The sequence below is a fragment of the Anopheles gambiae genome, chromosome X (assembly GCF_943734735.2).
Source record: "Anopheles gambiae chromosome X, idAnoGambNW_F1_1, whole genome shotgun sequence".
In the NCBI taxonomy this organism is placed as follows: domain Eukaryota; kingdom Metazoa; phylum Arthropoda; class Insecta; order Diptera; family Culicidae; genus Anopheles; species Anopheles gambiae.
The window spans coordinates 20,796,387-20,815,689 of record NC_064600.1 but is presented as its reverse complement, the minus strand read 5'-3'; the positions used below and the strand labels follow the sequence as shown (position 1 = coordinate 20,815,689).

At 39.2% G+C, this 19,303-nt stretch overlaps 2 protein-coding genes across 5 annotated transcripts; both read left to right on the top strand.

The window, feature by feature from the left end:
- Positions 1-8,970: 8,970 nt before the first annotated feature.
- Positions 8,971-15,013, top strand: LOC133391233 (uncharacterized). 4 transcript variants are annotated; one of them, XM_061643318.1, is made up of 3 exons: positions 9,429-10,128; positions 10,196-11,846; positions 12,003-15,013. In XM_061643318.1, the coding sequence occupies exons 1-2, from the start codon at positions 10,035-10,037 to the stop codon at positions 11,821-11,823; spliced, it is 1,722 nt and encodes a 573-aa protein (XP_061499302.1). In that variant the 5' UTR covers positions 9,429-10,034; the 3' UTR covers positions 11,824-11,846; positions 12,003-15,013. The 4 variants fall into 4 exon arrangements, with proteins under 4 accessions (XP_061499311.1, XP_061499302.1, XP_061499315.1 ...); XM_061643327.1 differs by lacking the exon at positions 9,429-10,128 and adding an exon at positions 8,971-9,422 and having other exon boundaries at positions 10,196-15,013; XM_061643331.1 differs by having other exon boundaries at positions 9,429-10,108; positions 10,196-15,013.
- Positions 15,014-15,698: 685 nt separating this feature from the next.
- Positions 15,699-18,771, top strand: LOC133391282 (uncharacterized). Its single transcript, XM_061644080.1, has 3 exons — positions 15,699-15,722; positions 18,176-18,329; positions 18,392-18,771. The coding sequence occupies exons 1-3, from the start codon at positions 15,699-15,701 to the stop codon at positions 18,769-18,771; spliced, it is 558 nt and encodes a 185-aa protein (XP_061500064.1).
- Positions 18,772-19,303: the final 532 nt, after the last annotated feature.

Below are 19,303 nucleotides of genomic sequence, written 5' to 3'. Positions count from 1 at the left end.
TACATGAGAAGGTAGTCGAAAACATATCATTAAATTTAACACTATAGGAACGATCACATAGAAAAGAACGTAACGAAGATACAAAAAGATTATTGACGTCAAGTTGTGAAATTTTATTTAGGATGTAATATGTTTGATGGCTGTTACGGTCGCCATGTGGTATGTTTTGAGATAGTCACGGTATGTTCGATTTTGGGACGGTTGCCATGTAGTAACTTTGAACTCGCGTTGGTCAGGGTGGCCTTCGTCATCGTTTGCCGAATTAAGTAGAACTGAGGTGGATACTGTTTCGAAGCGGACGTTCGACACTTGATCGTCCAGGCGATCATAGAAACCTTTAGGAGGTTTCCCTTACTGGAAACGTTGGAGTTTAGAGGCCTTACCTTGGGCAGGGGGACATATCTAAACTCTTTAAATGAGAACTCGATAGATGTAGGATGGGCATAGTCCTATCCTGACAGTCCGAACGAATCTGACCTGCCATGATCGGAGTTGGTTTTATTTATACTCAAATGAAGTTAAGGGTTTCTCACATTTGGTTCCGGGTTGTATGTTGGAAAGTTATTGTTTTCACTAAGCTAGTTACGTTTGTCTTTTGTTGACAAGAACGATGGTTCTTGTCACTAAGTTCCTGTTTTGGGTTTAATGCTTCTACTGTTCCTGCTTTGGGTTATAAAGCATAAACTGTTCCTGCTTATGTTGTACGTTTCGGTTGGTTCTGTTAAGTGTGTCACAATTGTTTTTATATGAACGGTGTGGCCTGAGCTCTTCCGGGTGTGTATGGTATGATCTGATTTACTGAATGTGTTATAATGAATGTGTTACAATGGTGTGACTTGGCTTTCCAAAGTGTGTTACTATGTGTCTATGGCTGATAGTGTGTATTACAATATGTTCTGTATAGCAGATATGCTACAAGGAGTAAGGAATGAGGAATACGATCAAATGCAGATTTGAAGTCAGTATAAATAGTATCAACTTCTTTAACTGACTCTAACTGGGATGATACGAAAGAGGTGAGGGACATAAGGTTAGTTGTTGTAGAACGGTTAGGAAAAAAGCCATGTTGCTGAGGGATAATAGTAGAACAGGTGAGTTTAAACACATAGGTATGGATAATATGCTCAAATACCTTGGTTATTGCGCATTGTATTGAGATGCCACGGCAATTGGAAATGACAGACGGGTTACCTTTTTTGTGTATGGGAACTAGCCATGCTCGCTTCCATAATAAAGGGAATGAAGACGTGGACAAAGATAGGTGAAACAATTTTACCAATAGAGGGACGAACAGAGAAGGTGACTTTTTTAAAACCGAGGCTGGTATTCCATCCGGTCCAGGGGAGAAGGATGGCTTAAGTTTTTTAAGAGCTTCAGAGACTGTATTAACATTGACAATACCCTCAACCCATGCGTCGGAGTTTAAACCAGGCCATATGCCCTCAGACTCTGTCAAAGGTTGACTCTCCGGTCTAGACAGATCATTGGCGAAATGCTCAGCGAATAGGGAACAGGTGTCAGCAGCATTGTCCGTAGTGACCGAACCGAGCGACATGGAAGTAGGAAGGGAAGAGGGATTACGACGCTTCTTGGCATAAGACCAAAAAAGTTTAGGATTACGATAGAGCATGCATTGTAGCCTTGCAAGACACAACCTATAACTGGCCCAATTATAAATACGAAAAGCAGAAGCGGCATATTTGAAAACTCTACGATTATACTCAGAAGGAGTTGATCCGAGTTTTTTGAGCGCACGTGTCCTATCCGCCTTTAATGGCCGCAATGTAGCATCGTACCAAGAAAGGCGAGAGGAGGGTTTAGAACGAGGACAACATAAAGGGAGAGCTGCCTTAACAATATTACTAAATTGCTCCACCGCTACGTCCACAGCGATATACACACCTTCATCTGTGTGTATCACCCTCCTTCCCCTCTTCCTCGTCCTTTCACCACGATTTATCATTATTGGTTCTTGCTCTCTAGCTAAATTGAGCGAGAGGCTGAGAAGTTTTCGATCGCTTTGCGCAGCGGGATAGTTCACACTAGTGATGTGCTGTATGGAGCGCACCCACGACTCCGATCCGACTCCGACTATTGTTAGTTCAATTCCGACTCCGGCAAAATGGAACCACTAGATCCGCCCGGAGTCGGAGACGACTCCGACGACTCCGAACGACTCCGAACGACTCCGAACGACTCCGGATGACTCCGACTCTGGGCGATTCCGGGCGACTCCGGGCGACTCCGGGCGACTCCGTACGGCTCCGGACGATTCCGAACGACTCCGGATTTTGCAGCGCGGACCTACCTTCCGGAGTCGATTCCGAATTTATTGGAGTCGGATCGGAGTCGACTCCGGATTTTTGCCAACTTTACCCATCACTAGTTCACACCCACGTTCTCTTACTCCCCTCCTTTCCCTCTTCACCATTCTTTCACCTCGCTTATCATTGGGGCCCTTTCCGTTTGAAGCTCGTAGGCTGAAATTTCAGCCTGTCAGCTGTTTGCATTGTATAGCAGTTTTCGAGCAGCTATCTAAGTGAGTATAATATACAGGTGGGCTTATCCCAATGTGTATGAATTTAGAAGGCTGATTTTTATCGCTTCTGCTTCTGACTGAAGATTTAAAGAGTGTTTTGAGTATTCGTCAACCCTCCAGAAAGCTCGTTGGAGCAAAAGTTTTCACTCGTTCTGTCAAAAAGTGATGTTCAAAATTGGTTATAAAAAATGCTATGAGACCACCTGGACTACATACACTTTGATTCCAGATTCCACCACCTGATCTCTTTAATGCACCTTGGGATAAATGTAAACAACACCGTGTGTTGCTACGGATGTAGCTATCTATTTATTATGAGTAGCTTGGTAGACGTTTTTAGAACTGGCTTTGTGTTTATATTTATTTGCGCAGTTTAAAAATTCATCTGTCCTATCTGGCTTAATATTTGCTACTAACCGCGTTTCGCGATGGCGCCCTGTTCGTCGATCAGCTGTACTACTTGACCCTCCTACAGCCAACGTTTCTTGTTTCGATTCGACAAGAACAAAGAACCGGACGTATACCTAATGGACGTCGCAACCTTTGGTGCCACTTGCTCTCCCTGTTCGGCTCAGTATATTATGCACCGCAACGCTGACGAACACTCAATTGAATTCCCTATCGCGGCAGCCGCTATAAAACGTTCCACCTACATGGACGATTATTTCGATAGTTGTGACACAACAGCAGAGGCGATAGAAAGGGTGAAACAAGTGAAACACATTCACTCTCAGGCAAAATTTAATATGCGTAACTGGGTAAGCAACGATCCAGCAATATTAGAATGCATGGAAAAATCCGAAGCCAATCAAAACCCAATCACCTTTAAGTCAACTGAAAGTATTGAAACAAGAGTACTTGGGATCATATGGGACCCAATCACAGACACTCTTCAATTTGCTTCCTCGTGGCACAAAGATTTGATACCCTACGTGCTTGAAGGGAAACGACCATCAAAACGAATGGCTCTAAGAGTAATTATGAGCATCTTCGACCCGTTGGGTTTTGTAGCTCCCGGATTGATCCACGGAGGTTTATTAATGCAGGATCTCAGATATATCGATAGAGCGTTCGGACCGTTGATGTTTCACTGCTTGGATAAGTTAATTTTAACCTGTGCAACCGGCCTTGTTGGGTGGCTAGCCATAGTTGCCTTCATAGAAGAACTTGTGTATCACATGATCAGTGTTTGATCTCTTTCGAATAACATATTCTTAGTGTGAGAAACTGTTACAAAACTTTTCCGTTTCTGGTGCAAAACTTTTGGCGTCACTCGTGAACTATTATTTATCTTCTTATTAGTGTGCGTGTGGTGTGATGGCCCTTCAGTGCCCTTCGTGTAACGTTGATGTCGGGGATGATGAATATGCGTGTGCTGGTTTCTGCAAGAAAGTGTACCACTACAAGTGTGTTGGTCTGGCCAACAGCTTTATCAAAGAGCTCAAGCGACCAAATTCTCAACTCTTATGGATATGCAAACCATGTAGAGACTTTTTTGATGGATGTTTCTCCACGTTGATTAATGAATTGGATTCTCGCCTTAAGCTTCTAAAAACGGAGTTGGTCAGCTCTATGAAAAGTGAAATCATGGATAAGGTCGATAAACACTATAAAAATACACACTCTACACACACCACTACACCTAACGTTCATACTAACATGGATATTGCACCACCACTACTCAACCGTAATGATATGTTATCGTGTGGCACTCCGGCAAATGCAGCTAAGCGTAGACTCGCCGATCGCTCTCTACCAGGCCCCCACCCTTACTAACGGGAACGGGAGGCACCTCTCCTTCACTCGCCATAAGAACCGTCCCAGCTAGAGAGCCAAGATTTTGGTTCTTTCTCACACGTATCGCTCCCGAAGTTATAAAAACACAAATAGACGAACTTATCCAGAAGTACCTGGGAACTGCCGATTCAGTTATCTATCCCCTTCTTCCTTTCGGGCGAGATGAAGGGTCACTAACTTTCATTTCGTTTAAAATCGGATTGCCCATGAGTCTCCGCGAGAAGGCTCTTTCCCCTTCAACGTGGCCGATTGGTCTAGTGTTCCGTGAATTTATTGATCGTCGTCAGAGTCCGCAGTATTTTTGGCGTCCCACGGGGAAGTCTCAACAACCATATCAGCGATCAGCAGAAATGCACGATCAAACCCAACAACAAACAGTAGCACAAACAGACACAGTGGCCTCATCGCATACAGCACCGATCAATCCGATATGCGACTGGGTAACGATCCAATAACACATTTGTCTTTACCACTGACCCGCCAAGATAGCACTAAATGTCCTCTTGATGTTTATTATTAAAACGTTAGAGGCTTGAAAACTAAAGTAGATGAACTACGGTTGGCCGTGTCTGATAAACAATACGACGTGATTGCCTTTACTGAAACATGGCTTGATGATACTGTCCCATCGGAAATGATATTTGCGAACGAATACTGTGTTTACCGTACTGATAGAAGTGTATTGAACAGTTCCCGAAGCCGCGGTGGAGGAGTGTTGGTAGCTGTTTCGTCCGATCTGAACTCGTGTGAATGTTCGGTACCGATCGGTTCACTCGAGATGACATGGATTGAAATTCATCTAGCTAAGGGGGTGCTCTACATTGGCACACTATATTTACCACCTTATCTGAGTAGATCGGAAGATACATTGAGAGACTTATTTACCTCTATTGAAACAATTTGTGAAAAGTTAAAGCAGGACGATAAATTTATTTTGTTGGGAGATTTCAATTAGAAGCCTAGAAATAATAACAATGGTAGCTTTTATGATATCATAGATCAGTTCAGACTGCACCAAATTAATCGGATTGTCAACTCAACAGATAATATTCTTGATCTTGTGCTAGTAGACGACAACACAGTAGAAATGGCTCAAGTTGACAAACCGATTGTGAGTTTAGTGGGAGTCGATGCGTATCATCCTCCTTTAGTATTACACATGCAAACGCAGTTAGTGCTAGAATTGTCGCAAGAGCAAAATAACTCGGAAGAGCTTGATTTTAGTCGCGCCGATCTAAACCTTATTAATGAAATGATTTGCAGTGCAAACTGGGATAGGCTATACCACGCAGATATATGTATTGATGATGCTGTTGATTTATTCACCGAAAATTTGAATGCTATATTCAATAGATGCGTCCCTAAACGTACACAACAACGTCACCCTCCATGGTCTACTAAAACTCTTCAATATGTAAAAAGGAAGAAAAAAGCAGCATTTCGAACATACTACCGCCATAAAACCTGTGTCAATCATGATAGAGCAATAAGATTAAGTCGTATTTATCGCTCTTTCAACCGATCCCTGTACAAAAATCATATATACCGTGTGCAAAGATATATGCGAAGAAAACCAAAGAGATTTTGGGCGTATGCCAAGAGTAGGAAAGCTAAAAATCTACTACCATAGAACATCAAATATAAAGGTGAAATAGCCAGTTGTGAACACGACATAGCAAAAACATTTGCATCTCGCTTTCACGACGTTTATGATACTCAAACATTCAATGCAACTCAAATCAATGAAGCTTTAAAAAATACTCCCCACAATGTTGTCGATGTTCGTACCATCAATGTTGACGAAGAATCTATGTCAGCTGCATTATGTAAACTAAAACTGTCATTTTGTCCAGGCCCTGATGGTATTCCATCTGTGGTACTAAAACGTTGTAATAATCTCGTCTCGCATCTAGTACATCTATGTCGTCTGTCCTTTGACCAACACACTGTTCCTAACTTGTGGAAAACATCTTCGTTAATCCCTATATTCAAGAAAGGTGATAAAAATGAGGCAAGTAATTACAGAGGAGTCACCTCTCTTTCAGCATGTGCAAAACTGATTGAAATAATTGTCCACAATGCATTGATAGGACCTTTAAAAAACTATATTGCAATTGCGCAGCATGGCTTTATGCCAAATCGCTCGACATCCACAAATCTAATTGAATTTGTCTCGGAATGTACGAGTAATATCAGCAAAGGGATTCAAATAGACTGCATTTATACTGATCTAAAAGCTGCTTTCGACAGTGTATCCATTGATATACTGATAGCAAAACTCGACAGGCTAGGCTTTCAAGCACACTTATTGTCATGGCTTCGATCATATCTGATCAATAGGACTTACTACGTAAAGTTTGGGAAAGCTAGTTCAGATATCTTTACAAGCACATCTGGGGTTCCTCAGGGTAGCAACCTTGGCCCTTTATTGTTTTAATATATGTTAATGATGTCTCTTTTGTTACTTGTTACTCTGTTACTGTTACTTTTGTTACTCTATGGCAGTTACTTAATGTATGCAGATGATGTAAAAATATTTCGTCCAGTTAACACGCACTCCGACCATAACGAACTGCAACGCGTGATTAAAATGTTTTCCGACTGGTGTAATCGTAATTTTCTTGTCCTTTGTATCGAGAAGTGTGCTATTATCTCGTTTACTCGTGCCCGGCAACCTATTTATTATAATTATGACATAGATGGACAAACGATTAACCGTGTAGATACAATTCGCGATCTTGGTATCTTACTAGATCATAAATTAACTTTTACAAAACACATAGAAGACGTTGTTAGCAGAGCCAATAGGACCGTAGGTTTAGTACGGAAAATGACGAAAGAGTTCAATGATCCTTTGTGTATCAAAACATTGTTTAACAGTCTATTCAGGTCGATTCTAGAATATGGATCAATTGTGTGGTGTCCTCATACCGACCGCTGGATCAAACGCATTGAAAGTGTACAAAGGAAAATGACTCGTTTCGCGATTAAAAAGCTTAGATGGCCAAATGGTGGCTACCCTATAGGACAAGATGCTTATTGTTAGGTGAAGAATCATTAGAGAAGCGGCGTGAAAAGGCTAAAACAATCTTTATGGCCAAACTGATAAAAGGATAAATTGACGCACCTCGCTTATTAAGCAAAGTGAACATACACGTTCCTCGCTCTAGTCCTCGTTCATCGTCCCTTTTGTATGTAGATAGGCATAACACTAATTATGCGGCAAATGAACCGATATCAGCAATGGCACGCAGTTTTAATTCATTCTATGCAGGAGTTGATTTTCACACATCTATGTCCACTATTAGTGAAGGTCTGCGCTACATTGATCTATAATAACTTATGATATCTTGTGGGGCCATCATTGGCGGACAAGAATTATAAAATAAATAAATAAATAAATAAATAAATAAATAAATCTCTGGCGAGCGCGTATAGACTGGGACGAATTAATAGGAGATGAGGAGCTAGTAAAATGGAAAAAAATGGATAACCCAACATTTTCAAACTAAAACTTCCTAGATGGTACTTTCACGAAACTCACTTCAACACTTCACAAGCAGTACAGTTGCACGTATTTACGGACGCATGTGAACAGACCTACGGTTGCGTTGCGTACCTTCGATTGGTGGAAGGAGTCAATGTTCGCTGTGCACTTGTCATGTCGAGAAGTAAAGTGGCACCACTTACACACCTATCCGTGCCAAGGCTTGAACTACAAGCAGCCCTGCTTGCAGCAAGAATGATGAAGACCGTTTGCGAGAATCACGACCTCAATATTACAGAAAGATATATCCATACAGATTCAAAAGTCGTGCTCTCTTGGATTCGTTCACCTCCACGAGAGTTTAAACAATATGTCGCATATCGGGTCGGAGAGATCCGTACGCTGACAGACCTTAAGGAGTGGAGGTATATACCTTCTAAAGAAAATCCAGCCGACAGCCTAACTAAATGGAATAGAGACACCGAAATACATGCACAAGGGAGGTGGATAAATGGTCCGGCATTCCTTTATCGCCCAAAGGAATGTTGGCCGGAACAAAATATAATAGCCCACACAAGCGAAGAAAGACGGGTATCACTACTTGCTCACTCGACAGCAACCTCAGAAAGTCCCTTGATAGACGCGTCTCGATTTTCTAAATGGAAAGTGCTGGTAAGAACAGTAGCCACAATTCGTCGATTCATTACTAATTGCCGACTCAAACAAATAGGCAAAGCAATAAAAACCTTGGAAGCTACAAAAAAATAATCTCACCTTATAAAAACGAATGAAAAGGCCGAAATCGTTCCTTTCGAATCCGAGGAACTACACTTCGCTGAGATCACTTTGTTTAAAATAGCTCAAAGAGAGCACTACGCAAAAGAGCTTGCTATACTATCGGAAAACGACGGCAATGAGATAAACTCCACTATCGAGCGTGCAAGTCCATTATATAACGTTGACCCGTTTACCGATGAACATGGAATTATACGATTCAATGGAAGAACTGCTAACGCGTCTCAAATCCCATATGATGCAAAATTTCCGGTGATTTTACCTTCACAACATACCATATCGTCGTTACTCCTAGGACACTACCATGAGCGGCATGCACACGCCAATAGAGAGACAGTAGTTAACGAAATCCGGCAGCGGTTCTACATTCCGTTTTTGAGAGCAGCCGTGCATAGGGTTATGAAATCCTGTAGACACTGCAAGGTAAAGAAGTGTAAGGCACAGAACCCTCGAATGGCACAACTACCGGAACAAAGACTCACCCCATTCCTGCGTCCGTTCACAAATGTAGGAGTCGACTATGTGGGCCCAATCGATGTGACTAATGCCCGACGTAATCGTCGGTTCATCTTGAAGTCGCTCATGTAGTGTAGCAACCTTTGGGGGATATCTTAGTTAAGCAACCTTGGTATGTCAGTTGGGAATGATGGACTAGAGAAGAATAAAGAGGCAGTTGTGTGGAGACCGAGGAAGGATCCAGACGTGCTAAACCACGACACTACATTGGCGATGAGAAAAAAAAAAAACGAACCCAGCTCCAAAAAGAAGTGAAATTCAAAGAAGGCAGAGTTATGAATTCTATGGGTAAGCATTGTTAAAGTTGAAGTGTAGGAAAGGTACTACAAAGAATGTCCAAACTACCGGTTTGGTTGCTTAAATGCAGTGAATGATAAATTTGTTTTGTTCTGTGGGAAAAGTGAATATTGGTTGCGTGCTTAAATGCAGTGCTAAAATACCGCAAACAAACGATAGCTTAAATGCCGTTGAGTGACAAATGAAAAAAATAATTTTCATCGTAATGACGCCGGATTTTGTCATCAGTTGCTTCAATGCAGAAGTACCCGGAAAGCGTGAAAAGAATGGGCTCCAAGTGTGTATGTGCAAGCGCGAGACGTTGGAGTTTGCTTCAAGGTAGAATTTTACGAAACGTAACGGTGAAACGGGGTTTTGTTCCTTCAATGTGTGTGCGTGTGCGAACGTGATGGGACGTTGGAATTTGCTTCAATGCAGAATTTTGCAACACATAACGACAAAACGTGGTTTTGTCCTCCCAATGTGTGTGCGTGTGCGAGCATGATGAAACGATAGGAGTTGCTTCAATGCAGAATTTGTAGAAACGAAAAACGTGAAAGAATAAACGCGGTATTGTCCTTTCACATAAAGACACACACACACGCCCCCATACAATAGGCAGGGATGAATAATCTCTTCAATTCCATGTTCATGGTTGTATTGAGAAAATTTGCACTGGTTAACACCGGTGTGAGTGGGTGTGTAAACGTGTGCACATGTATGCTTACATGCATGTAAATGAATATTGGACTAATTTTTTTTTTGTGCTTTGAATTTTATTTCAGACATCTTGCGAATGCCGGGCCTTGCGGCTCAACCGTTCAGTTACGAAGGGTATTCCGAAAATATAGGTGTGGAATGGAAAAAGTGGCTCAGATCGTTCGAAATTATGCTACGGGCTTGTCGAATCGACGATGACGATTGGAAAAAAGACCTTTTACTACATTTTGTTGGCTCAAACGTACAGCAAATATTTGATTCACTACCAGAATTACCGAACACCGACAGTTGCGGGCCACTTGCAAATGTAGAAAGATATACCCCGAATAGGACTGCTTATCAAGAAGCAATTGCCAGACTGGATAATTTTTTTCTTCCAAAACAAAACCCAACCTACGAACGACATCTGTTGCGTCAAGTAAAACAGAAATCCAGAGAGAGTTTCGATTCTTTTATCATGAGATTGCGTGTACAAGCAGACCGTTGTGGTTTTGGAGACAAGATGGAAGAATACGTGAAAGATCAGGTCATTGAAAATTGCCAATCCGCTTCATTACGCCGAGAATTACTTAAGCAAGGTGATGCTAGCCTTGACAAGATAGTGAGCGTAGCCAAAATTTTTGAAACTGTTGCGTATCAAGAAAAATTATTCGCTGATAACAAAGAACAAGTTGAACTGGTGCATAAAATCGAAGAACCTCAGTATGGCAAGAAAAGAAAATTTCTTGAATCAAGTCAACGGGAGTGTCATCGATGTGGATACTCAGGACACCTTGCAAAAGAAAACAAATGTCCAGCAAAAGGAAAATTGTGTAACAAATGTGGTGGCAGAGACCATTTTGCAAAGAAATGCCGTACCAAGCAGTCAGACTATACAAGAAAAACATATTCAAAGCAGGACCGCAACTACATCGCAAGTAATAACAAAGGAGACCAAAAACCAAGCATTGTAAACCACATCGCCAATGAAAACACAGAATATGTTTTTCATCTAACTAATTCAGGCAAAAACAGCGAAGTAAAATGTAATGTTGGTGGTGTTCCGTTAACCGCAGTAATAGATTCGGGATGCAAGTACAATTTAATCAGCAAGGTAACATGGGAGGAGATGAAATCGCAACATGTTCACGTGACAAATCAACGACGCGAAACTGCGCTTGATCTTAAAGCATATGGGGGACAATCTTTGTCACTGATCGGCATGTTTACAGCTACGATCTCACTGGGCATGGCTAAAACAGTTGCCGATTTTTACGTCGTAGAAGGAGACGGAAAAACTCTTATCGGCCGTGATACTGCCACCTTCATGGGCGTTTTGAAAATAAGCATACCAGTAAATGCAGTTGAAAACACAAAAGGGAAATTGGGAACCATTAATAATATCGTTCTGGATTTGCCTATCAAACCCAATGCAATACCAGTAGCCCAACCATATCGCCGTATACCAATAGCATTAGAAAAGCTGGTGGACAAAAAGCTGGACGAGCTACTACATCAAGGAGTTATTGAACAAGTAAACGAGCCAGCGAAGTGGATATCTTCAGTAGTGGTAGTCCCAAAAGGAGATAATGACGTTCGCATTTGTGTAGACATGCGGCGAGCTAACGAAGCGGTGGAAAGAGAGAACCATCCTTTACCAACCTTCGAAGATTTTCTTCCACAATTAGCGAAAGCAAATGTTTTCTCCGGTTAGATGTAAAGAATGCTTTTCACCAGGTATGAAGAAAATGAACATCGATGCAGCATAAGAAAAGTTTTGGAGTTTTTTTTGACATTTGAGAATTCTTTTGTAACACTTGAACTTAGGTTAAAATAAAATTTTAAAAAAAGTTCTCTGCAGCTAAACTAACTGTGTACTTGTTTCAATTTTAGGTAGAGATATCGGAACAATCTCGAAGCATAACAACATTCATCACACGAAGAGGCTTATTCCGCTATACACGACTTATGTTTGGTATAAATTGTGCTCCGGAATTATTTCAGAAGATAATGGAACAAATTTTAACCGGCTGCGATGGCTGTTTGAATTTTATCGACGATATAATTGTGTTTGGATCTGACCAGGAACAGCATGATACAAGGCTGAAAAAGGTTCTCCAACGCTTAGTAGAGTGGAATGTAATTTTGAATACAGAAAAGTGCTCATACGGAGTTCGGCAAACGAAGTTTTTGGGACACATTGTGTCAGCAAATGGAATTAAACCAGATAACGATAAAGTAGAATCAATTAGAAAATTTAGAGAACCTAAGTCTGGAGAAGAGGTTCGTAGCTTCTTGGGACTAGTTAATTACTTAGGGAGATTTATACCGGATTTGGCAACAATAACGTTTTCATTACGACAATTAACAGGCCAGAACCAAAATTTCTGCTGGAAATCTGAGCATCAAAAGGCATTTAACAAATTAAAATCAATTATGATGTGTCCCACAACGTTAGGGTATTTTGATGTTGCAGATAGAACGCAGCTAGTGGCTGATGCAAGTCCGGTTGGCCTCGGTGCGGTCTTAATTCAAATAGATGCTCAGGGTACCCCACGTATCATAGCCTATGCTAGTAAAAGCTTATTTAACGTAGAGAGGCGCTACGCCCAGATAGAAAAAGAAGCTTTAGCCCTCGTTTGGGCTGTAGAACGATTTCATTTCTACTTAGGGTAAATGTACCAATAGTGGTGCAATTTGTAGAGGTACCGATGTGTTTTAATGGATTTAAAGTGTCAGGAAAGACAATTTCTGAATATTTTAACACATAGCAATTGGAATATGTTTTATCTTCGCAATCGCAACCATTTTTACCATGAAACACATCACATTTACGAAAAAATACATATTTTTGTGATTGCTTCGTTGTACCTATAATGGTGGTATGGTTCCTATAGTCGTCGTATTGTGTTCCTATAGTGGTGGTAAACAAAGATGCCTCAAAACAGTGTATAATATCAATATAACTTAGTTTTGAAGATGTTTTTGTATGAATAGCAAGGATTGCTGCCATAATATTGGTTTCTTCCGTAATTTGATCGTAAAAAAATGTATAAATTTGATCGATGAAGCTATTGACAAAAGTACTGCATCAAACCTGTCGTCAACCTACACCCGGAAGAGTATGCTTGATTTGAAGTCAATTTTTCATTCTGCCAGATAAGCGAATTTTGGCCTGTTTTTGGTAAATTACCTACATAAAACTCATTTCTGTTGCTTATTTTAGTGAAAACAGTACGACATGTCAAAAATTTCCCCGAAAAAATCTAAAACGACCTTTTTTTATTGATTTTATAACTATAACCACTATAGGAACATGCCTGTTTTGTGTACCTATAATGGCACTATGGTAAAAAACACTCAAAAATGCATAAATATGGTCAAAAGGCAAATAATTTTAGTAAAACAATAACATTTCATAACAGTTATGTTGAAAAACTAGTAATTGCGTGGTTATGTGGTCATTTAGAACGTTAACAGAAAAATGAGATTCGTTATGAAATCCTAAGGATTTTGGAAAAATGTTGACCCATTTCACAAAATAATGGATTTTTCGGTCACTAAGTAACGGAATGGCCCCATTTAACTTTTAAACCCTTTGTAAAAGGCTAAAGAACATTTCACACTAACTTAAATAACTTAAATACTTTTAGTTTGCCCTATGAACCGCATTTTAGAGCAATAGCACCACTATTGGTACTACCACCACTATAGGTACATTTACCCTATACGGACGTAACTTTGAACTAATAACAGACCACAAGCCCTTAGAAACGATTTTCGGAACAAGATCAAAACCATGCGCTAGGATTGAGAGGTGGGTGGTGCGTTTACAGTCGTACAAAGTATCTGTTGTTTACAAACCAGGCAAAACTAACATCGCAGACCCACTTTCACGGTTAGCCATTACGGAAACTGTAGAAGGAAAAACATTCGACGAATGTGTGGAGCAGTACGTTTCTTGGGTAGCTTTTAATGCATCACCAGCCGCTCTTTCATTAGGAGAAATAGAAAAAGTTTCAGAAACTGATAAGACCATTCACGCAGTCCGTCAAGGATTAGAAAAAGATATTTGGTCTGAAGATGCTTCACCATTTAAAGTATTTTCGTCAGAATTGTGTTTTGCAAACCAGATTTTGCTGCGCGGTACAAGAATTGTCATACCCAATTCATTAAGAGAGCAAACTTTGCATTTAGCACATGAAGGTCACCCCGGTATGACCATCATGAAACAGCGACTACGGGCTAAAGTGTGGTGGCCAAAATTAGACCAACAGGTAGAAAACTACGTAAAAACTTGCAAAGGATGTATGATGGTATCTGCACCACCGGCACCCGAACCGATGAAAAGAAGTGAATTACCATCTGCACCATGGCAACATGTAGCTATCGACTTCCTCGGACCACTTCCTTCTGGGCACTCACTGCTAGTTGTCGTTGATTATTTTAGTCGATATATAGAAGTAGAGATAATGAAAAAAATTGACTCGGGAGAAACTATAAGACGGTTAACACCAATTATTGCCCGTTTTGGATTACCATTAACTATCACCGCAGACAACGGTCCACAGTTTTCCAGTGACGAATTTAAAGAATTTTGTATTAAAAATAATATTAAACTTGTCAGCACAACCCCCTATTGGCCCCAGCAGAATGGAGAAGTCGAAAGACAGAATCGCTCTTTATTAAAAAGATTAACTATTAGCCAAGCAATGAATACCGATTGGGTCGAAGAGTTAAACAAGTATATTTTGATGTATCGATCCTCCCCACATTCAATCACTAAAAGAACTCCATCAGAAATGCTTTTGTCATACAATATTCGAGATAGACTTCCATCAATTTACGAACCAAAAATTGTAGATGAAGAAACAGCGGACCGAGACAGAGAATCAAAAGAAAAAGGAAAATTGTACGCAGATAAACGTAGAAACGCAAAAACCAATCCTATAGCCGAAGGAGATGAGGTTCTATTGAAAAAACCATTCAAAACCAACAAATTGTCTGCAAACTTTGGTCCCAAAATATATATAGTAGAAAAAAGGAAAGGAGGTGATGTGATAGTGGCTTGCAAAGAAACAGGAGTAAAGTATCGTAGGCATGTTTCTCACTTATTGAAAATTGCTGCTCCTAAAAACACTTGCCCGGTTGGGAGCAATGAATCTGCAAGTGAAAATAACACCCCATTACCTGCGACCACCTCAAGGAACAATTCATTCGAATCAAAAGAACAGGAGCTTCAAAGAAGTAAACGAATTACACAAAAGCCAGGTTACTTAAAAGACTTCGTATGACGGCTGTAGTAGGCTAATATTTAGAATAAGATGTATTATACAAACATTTATAAAAGGAAAAAGTGAATGTAATGTAGCAACCTTTGGGGGATATCTTAGTTAAGCAACCTTGGTATGTCAGTTGGGAATGATGGACTAGAGAAGAATAAAGAGGCAGTTGTGTGGAGACCGAGGAAGGATCCAGACGTGCTAAACCACGATACTACAGCTCACAGCCTTTCAACAGAATCATGCATAATGGCCATCAGGAGATTCGTTAGCAGAAGAGGTCCTCCGACAGAAATCTTCTCAGATAATGGGACTAACTTCCAAGGCGCCAGTAATGAATTAAAAAAGCAGATGATGAATGTGAACCTTACCTGTGCAACCACCTTTACGGACGCCCATACTAAATGGAACTTCAATCCTCCCTCCGCGCCGCATATGGGGGGAGTTTGGGAACGACTAGTTAGAAGTGTGAAAGAAGGGTTGATCGCGTTGGATGATGGGAGACGGTTGAATGATGAACTTTTGCTAACCGTTTTGACAGACGTAGAACATTTAATCAACTCCCGCCCACTAACAAATATGCCTCAAGAGTCAGCAGATAGGGAAGCGCTAACCCCTAATCATTTCATTTTAGGTAGCTCGGCTGGGACAAAAGAAAAACTGCGTACAATACCCGATCTAGCCTTACGAAGTAGCTACCAGCGAATGATAATCCTCTCCGAGGCTATGTGGAATCGTTGGTTGAAAGAATACATACCAACACTGAACCGTCGAACCAAATGGCTAAAACCCTGTAAGCAGCATCAAATAGGGGATATATGCTTCATAACTGAAGGTCCGAGGAAGGAATGGTTACGAGCGATAGTGGAAGAAACGTTCCCAGGGAAAGATGGTATCGTTCGACAAGCTTTAGTCCGCACTGCCACAGGTAAAATGCTAAAGCGTCCCACAGTTAAGCTAGCAGTAATAGATGTTGAAGTAGATCAGGAGCAACACCACCAAAAAGCTCATCAGGGATAATACCGGACACAGAAGTAGTGAACGGCAAACTCGTGCAAGCAGATGCGTTCACGGGGTAGAGAATGTTGACATAAACACCACGAGGCCATAACTGACAGTCGATATGTTGTGATATGCTAATAATAATAACAATAATAATAATAATAAAAATAATAATATTAATAATAATATTAATAATAATAATAATAATAATAATAATAATAATAATAATAACAATAATGATAATAATATTAATAATAATAATAATAATAATAATAATAATAACAATAATGATACAAATAATAATAATGATAATAATAATAATAATAATAATAATAATAACAATTATAAAAATAATACTAATAATAATAATAATAATAATAATAATAATAGTAATAATAATCATAATAATAAAAATAATAATAATAACAATAATAATTATGATAATAATAATAATTATAATAATAATAATAACAAAAATAATAATAATAATAATAATAAAAATAATAATAATAATAATAATAATAATAATAATAATAATAATAATAATAATTTAGATAATAATAATAATAATAATAATAATAATAATAATAATAATAATAATAATAATAATAATAATTATAATAATAATTAAAATAAAAATAAAAATAATAATAATAATAATTATAATTGTAATAATTATTATTATAATTATAATAATAATAATAATATTTATAATAATAATAACGACGTGCTAGCATCTAATCGTACGAGGTGTCAGTTGTTAGGGCTTGAAACTCTTGAAAAAAGAATCCCGCTTGGCAAAATGTCGCGCGACATGCATGCTTGAAATCGATGCTTGTTAACATTTTATTTCAAGCATCGTGAGTGTCCCAGCGTGAGCGCTTAGCGCACCTCCCCCGCGGAAAAAAGTCGCTCACGATGAGTGACTGCACTCAATTTCCATGCGTTTCATGTTCCTTCCACCCGTTGCTACCCCCCGCTTGACAATCGAAATGATTCTTCACACAGCTTACTCACTCTTTCTAGTCTCACCACATAATTCAAAATCAAGAACGAGAGATTATTTAAGTTACGCACAATTTGTAAGTCATCTTCTCCTCTTCTAACCTTCATTTCTATAACCACCTATTCCGCATAGGTAATATATACAATAAGAGATTTGAGTTTAGATCAACTCGTTATTTTTGTAATGATATGTATAGCAATGGATAAACTTATATTTATAGAGCCTATTCCAAAAGGTGTCTAACTCCAAATATTTTTTTCTAAATTCATATAAATTGAATTTTTTGCCCCGACAACTGGAACAACATGGTGGTCTATTGGTGGAAGTTGAACTATTTACTGCGCATTCAATTTACGTAACTAAAAGTCAAACATCATTAATTTATAACATAAAAAGAAGTATCGTTATTATAAATAATGTATAATAATGTTAAATAATGTATTTTTTCACCAATAAAAATACGAATTCCTTTACAAAATGTATAATCTACTCGCGTAGGTGGTCATAAAGATAAGGGTGCATTTTTGGTCATAGAAACGAAGGTAATGATAATGTTTCTTGAAAAGGCGATTGAGGCCAATTGGCTCAAAGTCTCTATAAAAATAAAGAAAATAAAAATAACGTTTCTTTTGATTCATCGCTGTCATTTTTTTTTGCTCGGTATTTTGCTGTCAAGTTTTGAATCGCGTTTATAATACTTGTTTACATTTGACCGGTATGTTGGTGAATGGGAAAGATCTGCACATTGCTACATTATTTTCGTGAAAAACTAGTAGAAATTAAACCTACGTTCGACAATGCAGCGACATGATGGGAATTATTATCGCGAGCGAAAGCGGGAGCTAGAAGAATTTTACCGAATATGCAATGAGCAACTTGCTAATGTTGATCTTGCCTCATCGAACATTCCATGGCCGGATCTCTTAGTAGGTGAGTGTGTGCCTTTTGTTTTGTAAATTGTATTATATATTTAATCGTCGTTTTCTTTTTAGAAAATCATCCAGTAGAAGTTCCAGAACTGTTGGCAGATTACACTTCTTTTGCATTCTCTTCTGGTGGTGAAGGTGTATACGACAGTTTCATCGACTATGTAGACGAGAATGAAGTGGAAAAGGACGATGATTTAAGTTTTGTTCATAAGCTTTCTTTAAATGATGCCCTCAGACATCTAGCTATTATAAGTCGCCTGTCCCGTTTCACTATTAGAACTATCCTTGCTATAATACGAAAACACTTTCAAGCTCCTGTTCCAAAATCATCACAAACATTGATGAAAACACCAATTCAAGTTGGCAAGCAAATTTTCCCAATAAGCGGTGGGCAAATGTGGTACCGCGGAATACAATCAGTGCTACAAAACTATTTTGAGTAAGTATGCTTACATCCCTTGCGTGTATGTTTAATGTAATATTGATTATAATATTCTTGCTTGCTTGTAGGTATATTTGTCCAGATGTAGAACAAATCACAATCGATGTGTCCATTGATGGACTGCCACTATTTAGGAAAAGTCGGAAAAATTTAATTCCGATTCAAATAAGAGTGGTAGAATTGTTCAGCATCCCGGTATTTGTGGTCGGTGTTTTTGGTGGATCGTCAAAGCCGGGTTGTTTGGAAGAATTCCTGAATCCATTAGTGAAGGACATTAACAACCTCATAGACAATGGAATTAACATTGGCGATAAAATGTTTCCATTTTTCATGAGGGTTTTTGTTGCTGATGCACCAATGCGAGCATTTCTTAAAGGTTTGTAAGAATATGATGCCCAATTGTAAAAACTTGAATAATTTATCATAATAACTCATCATTTCCTTCATATCACCACAGCTACCATTAATTTTAATGGTAAACATGGATGCTTGTATTGCACAGCAGTCGGTATATCAGTACCTTCCAAAAGAGG

Bases quoted from the DNA above. Each gene is read 5' to 3' on its own strand.
- LOC133391233 (XM_061643318.1), top strand. From the start codon at position 10,035: ATGAATAATCTCTTCAATTCCATGTTCATGGTTGTATTGAGAAAATTT. The intron at 10,129-10,195 runs GTATGCTTACAT...ATTTTATTTCAG, and splicing joins GTGTGTAAACGTGTGCACAT to ACATCTTGCGAATGCCGGGC.
- LOC133391282 (XM_061644080.1), top strand. From the start codon at position 15,699: ATGGGACTAACTTCCAAGGCGCCA. The intron at 15,723-18,175 runs GTAATGAATTAA...AAAAACTAGTAG, and splicing joins GACTAACTTCCAAGGCGCCA to AAATTAAACCTACGTTCGAC. The intron at 18,330-18,391 runs GTGAGTGTGTGC...TTTTCTTTTTAG, and splicing joins ATGGCCGGATCTCTTAGTAG to AAAATCATCCAGTAGAAGTT.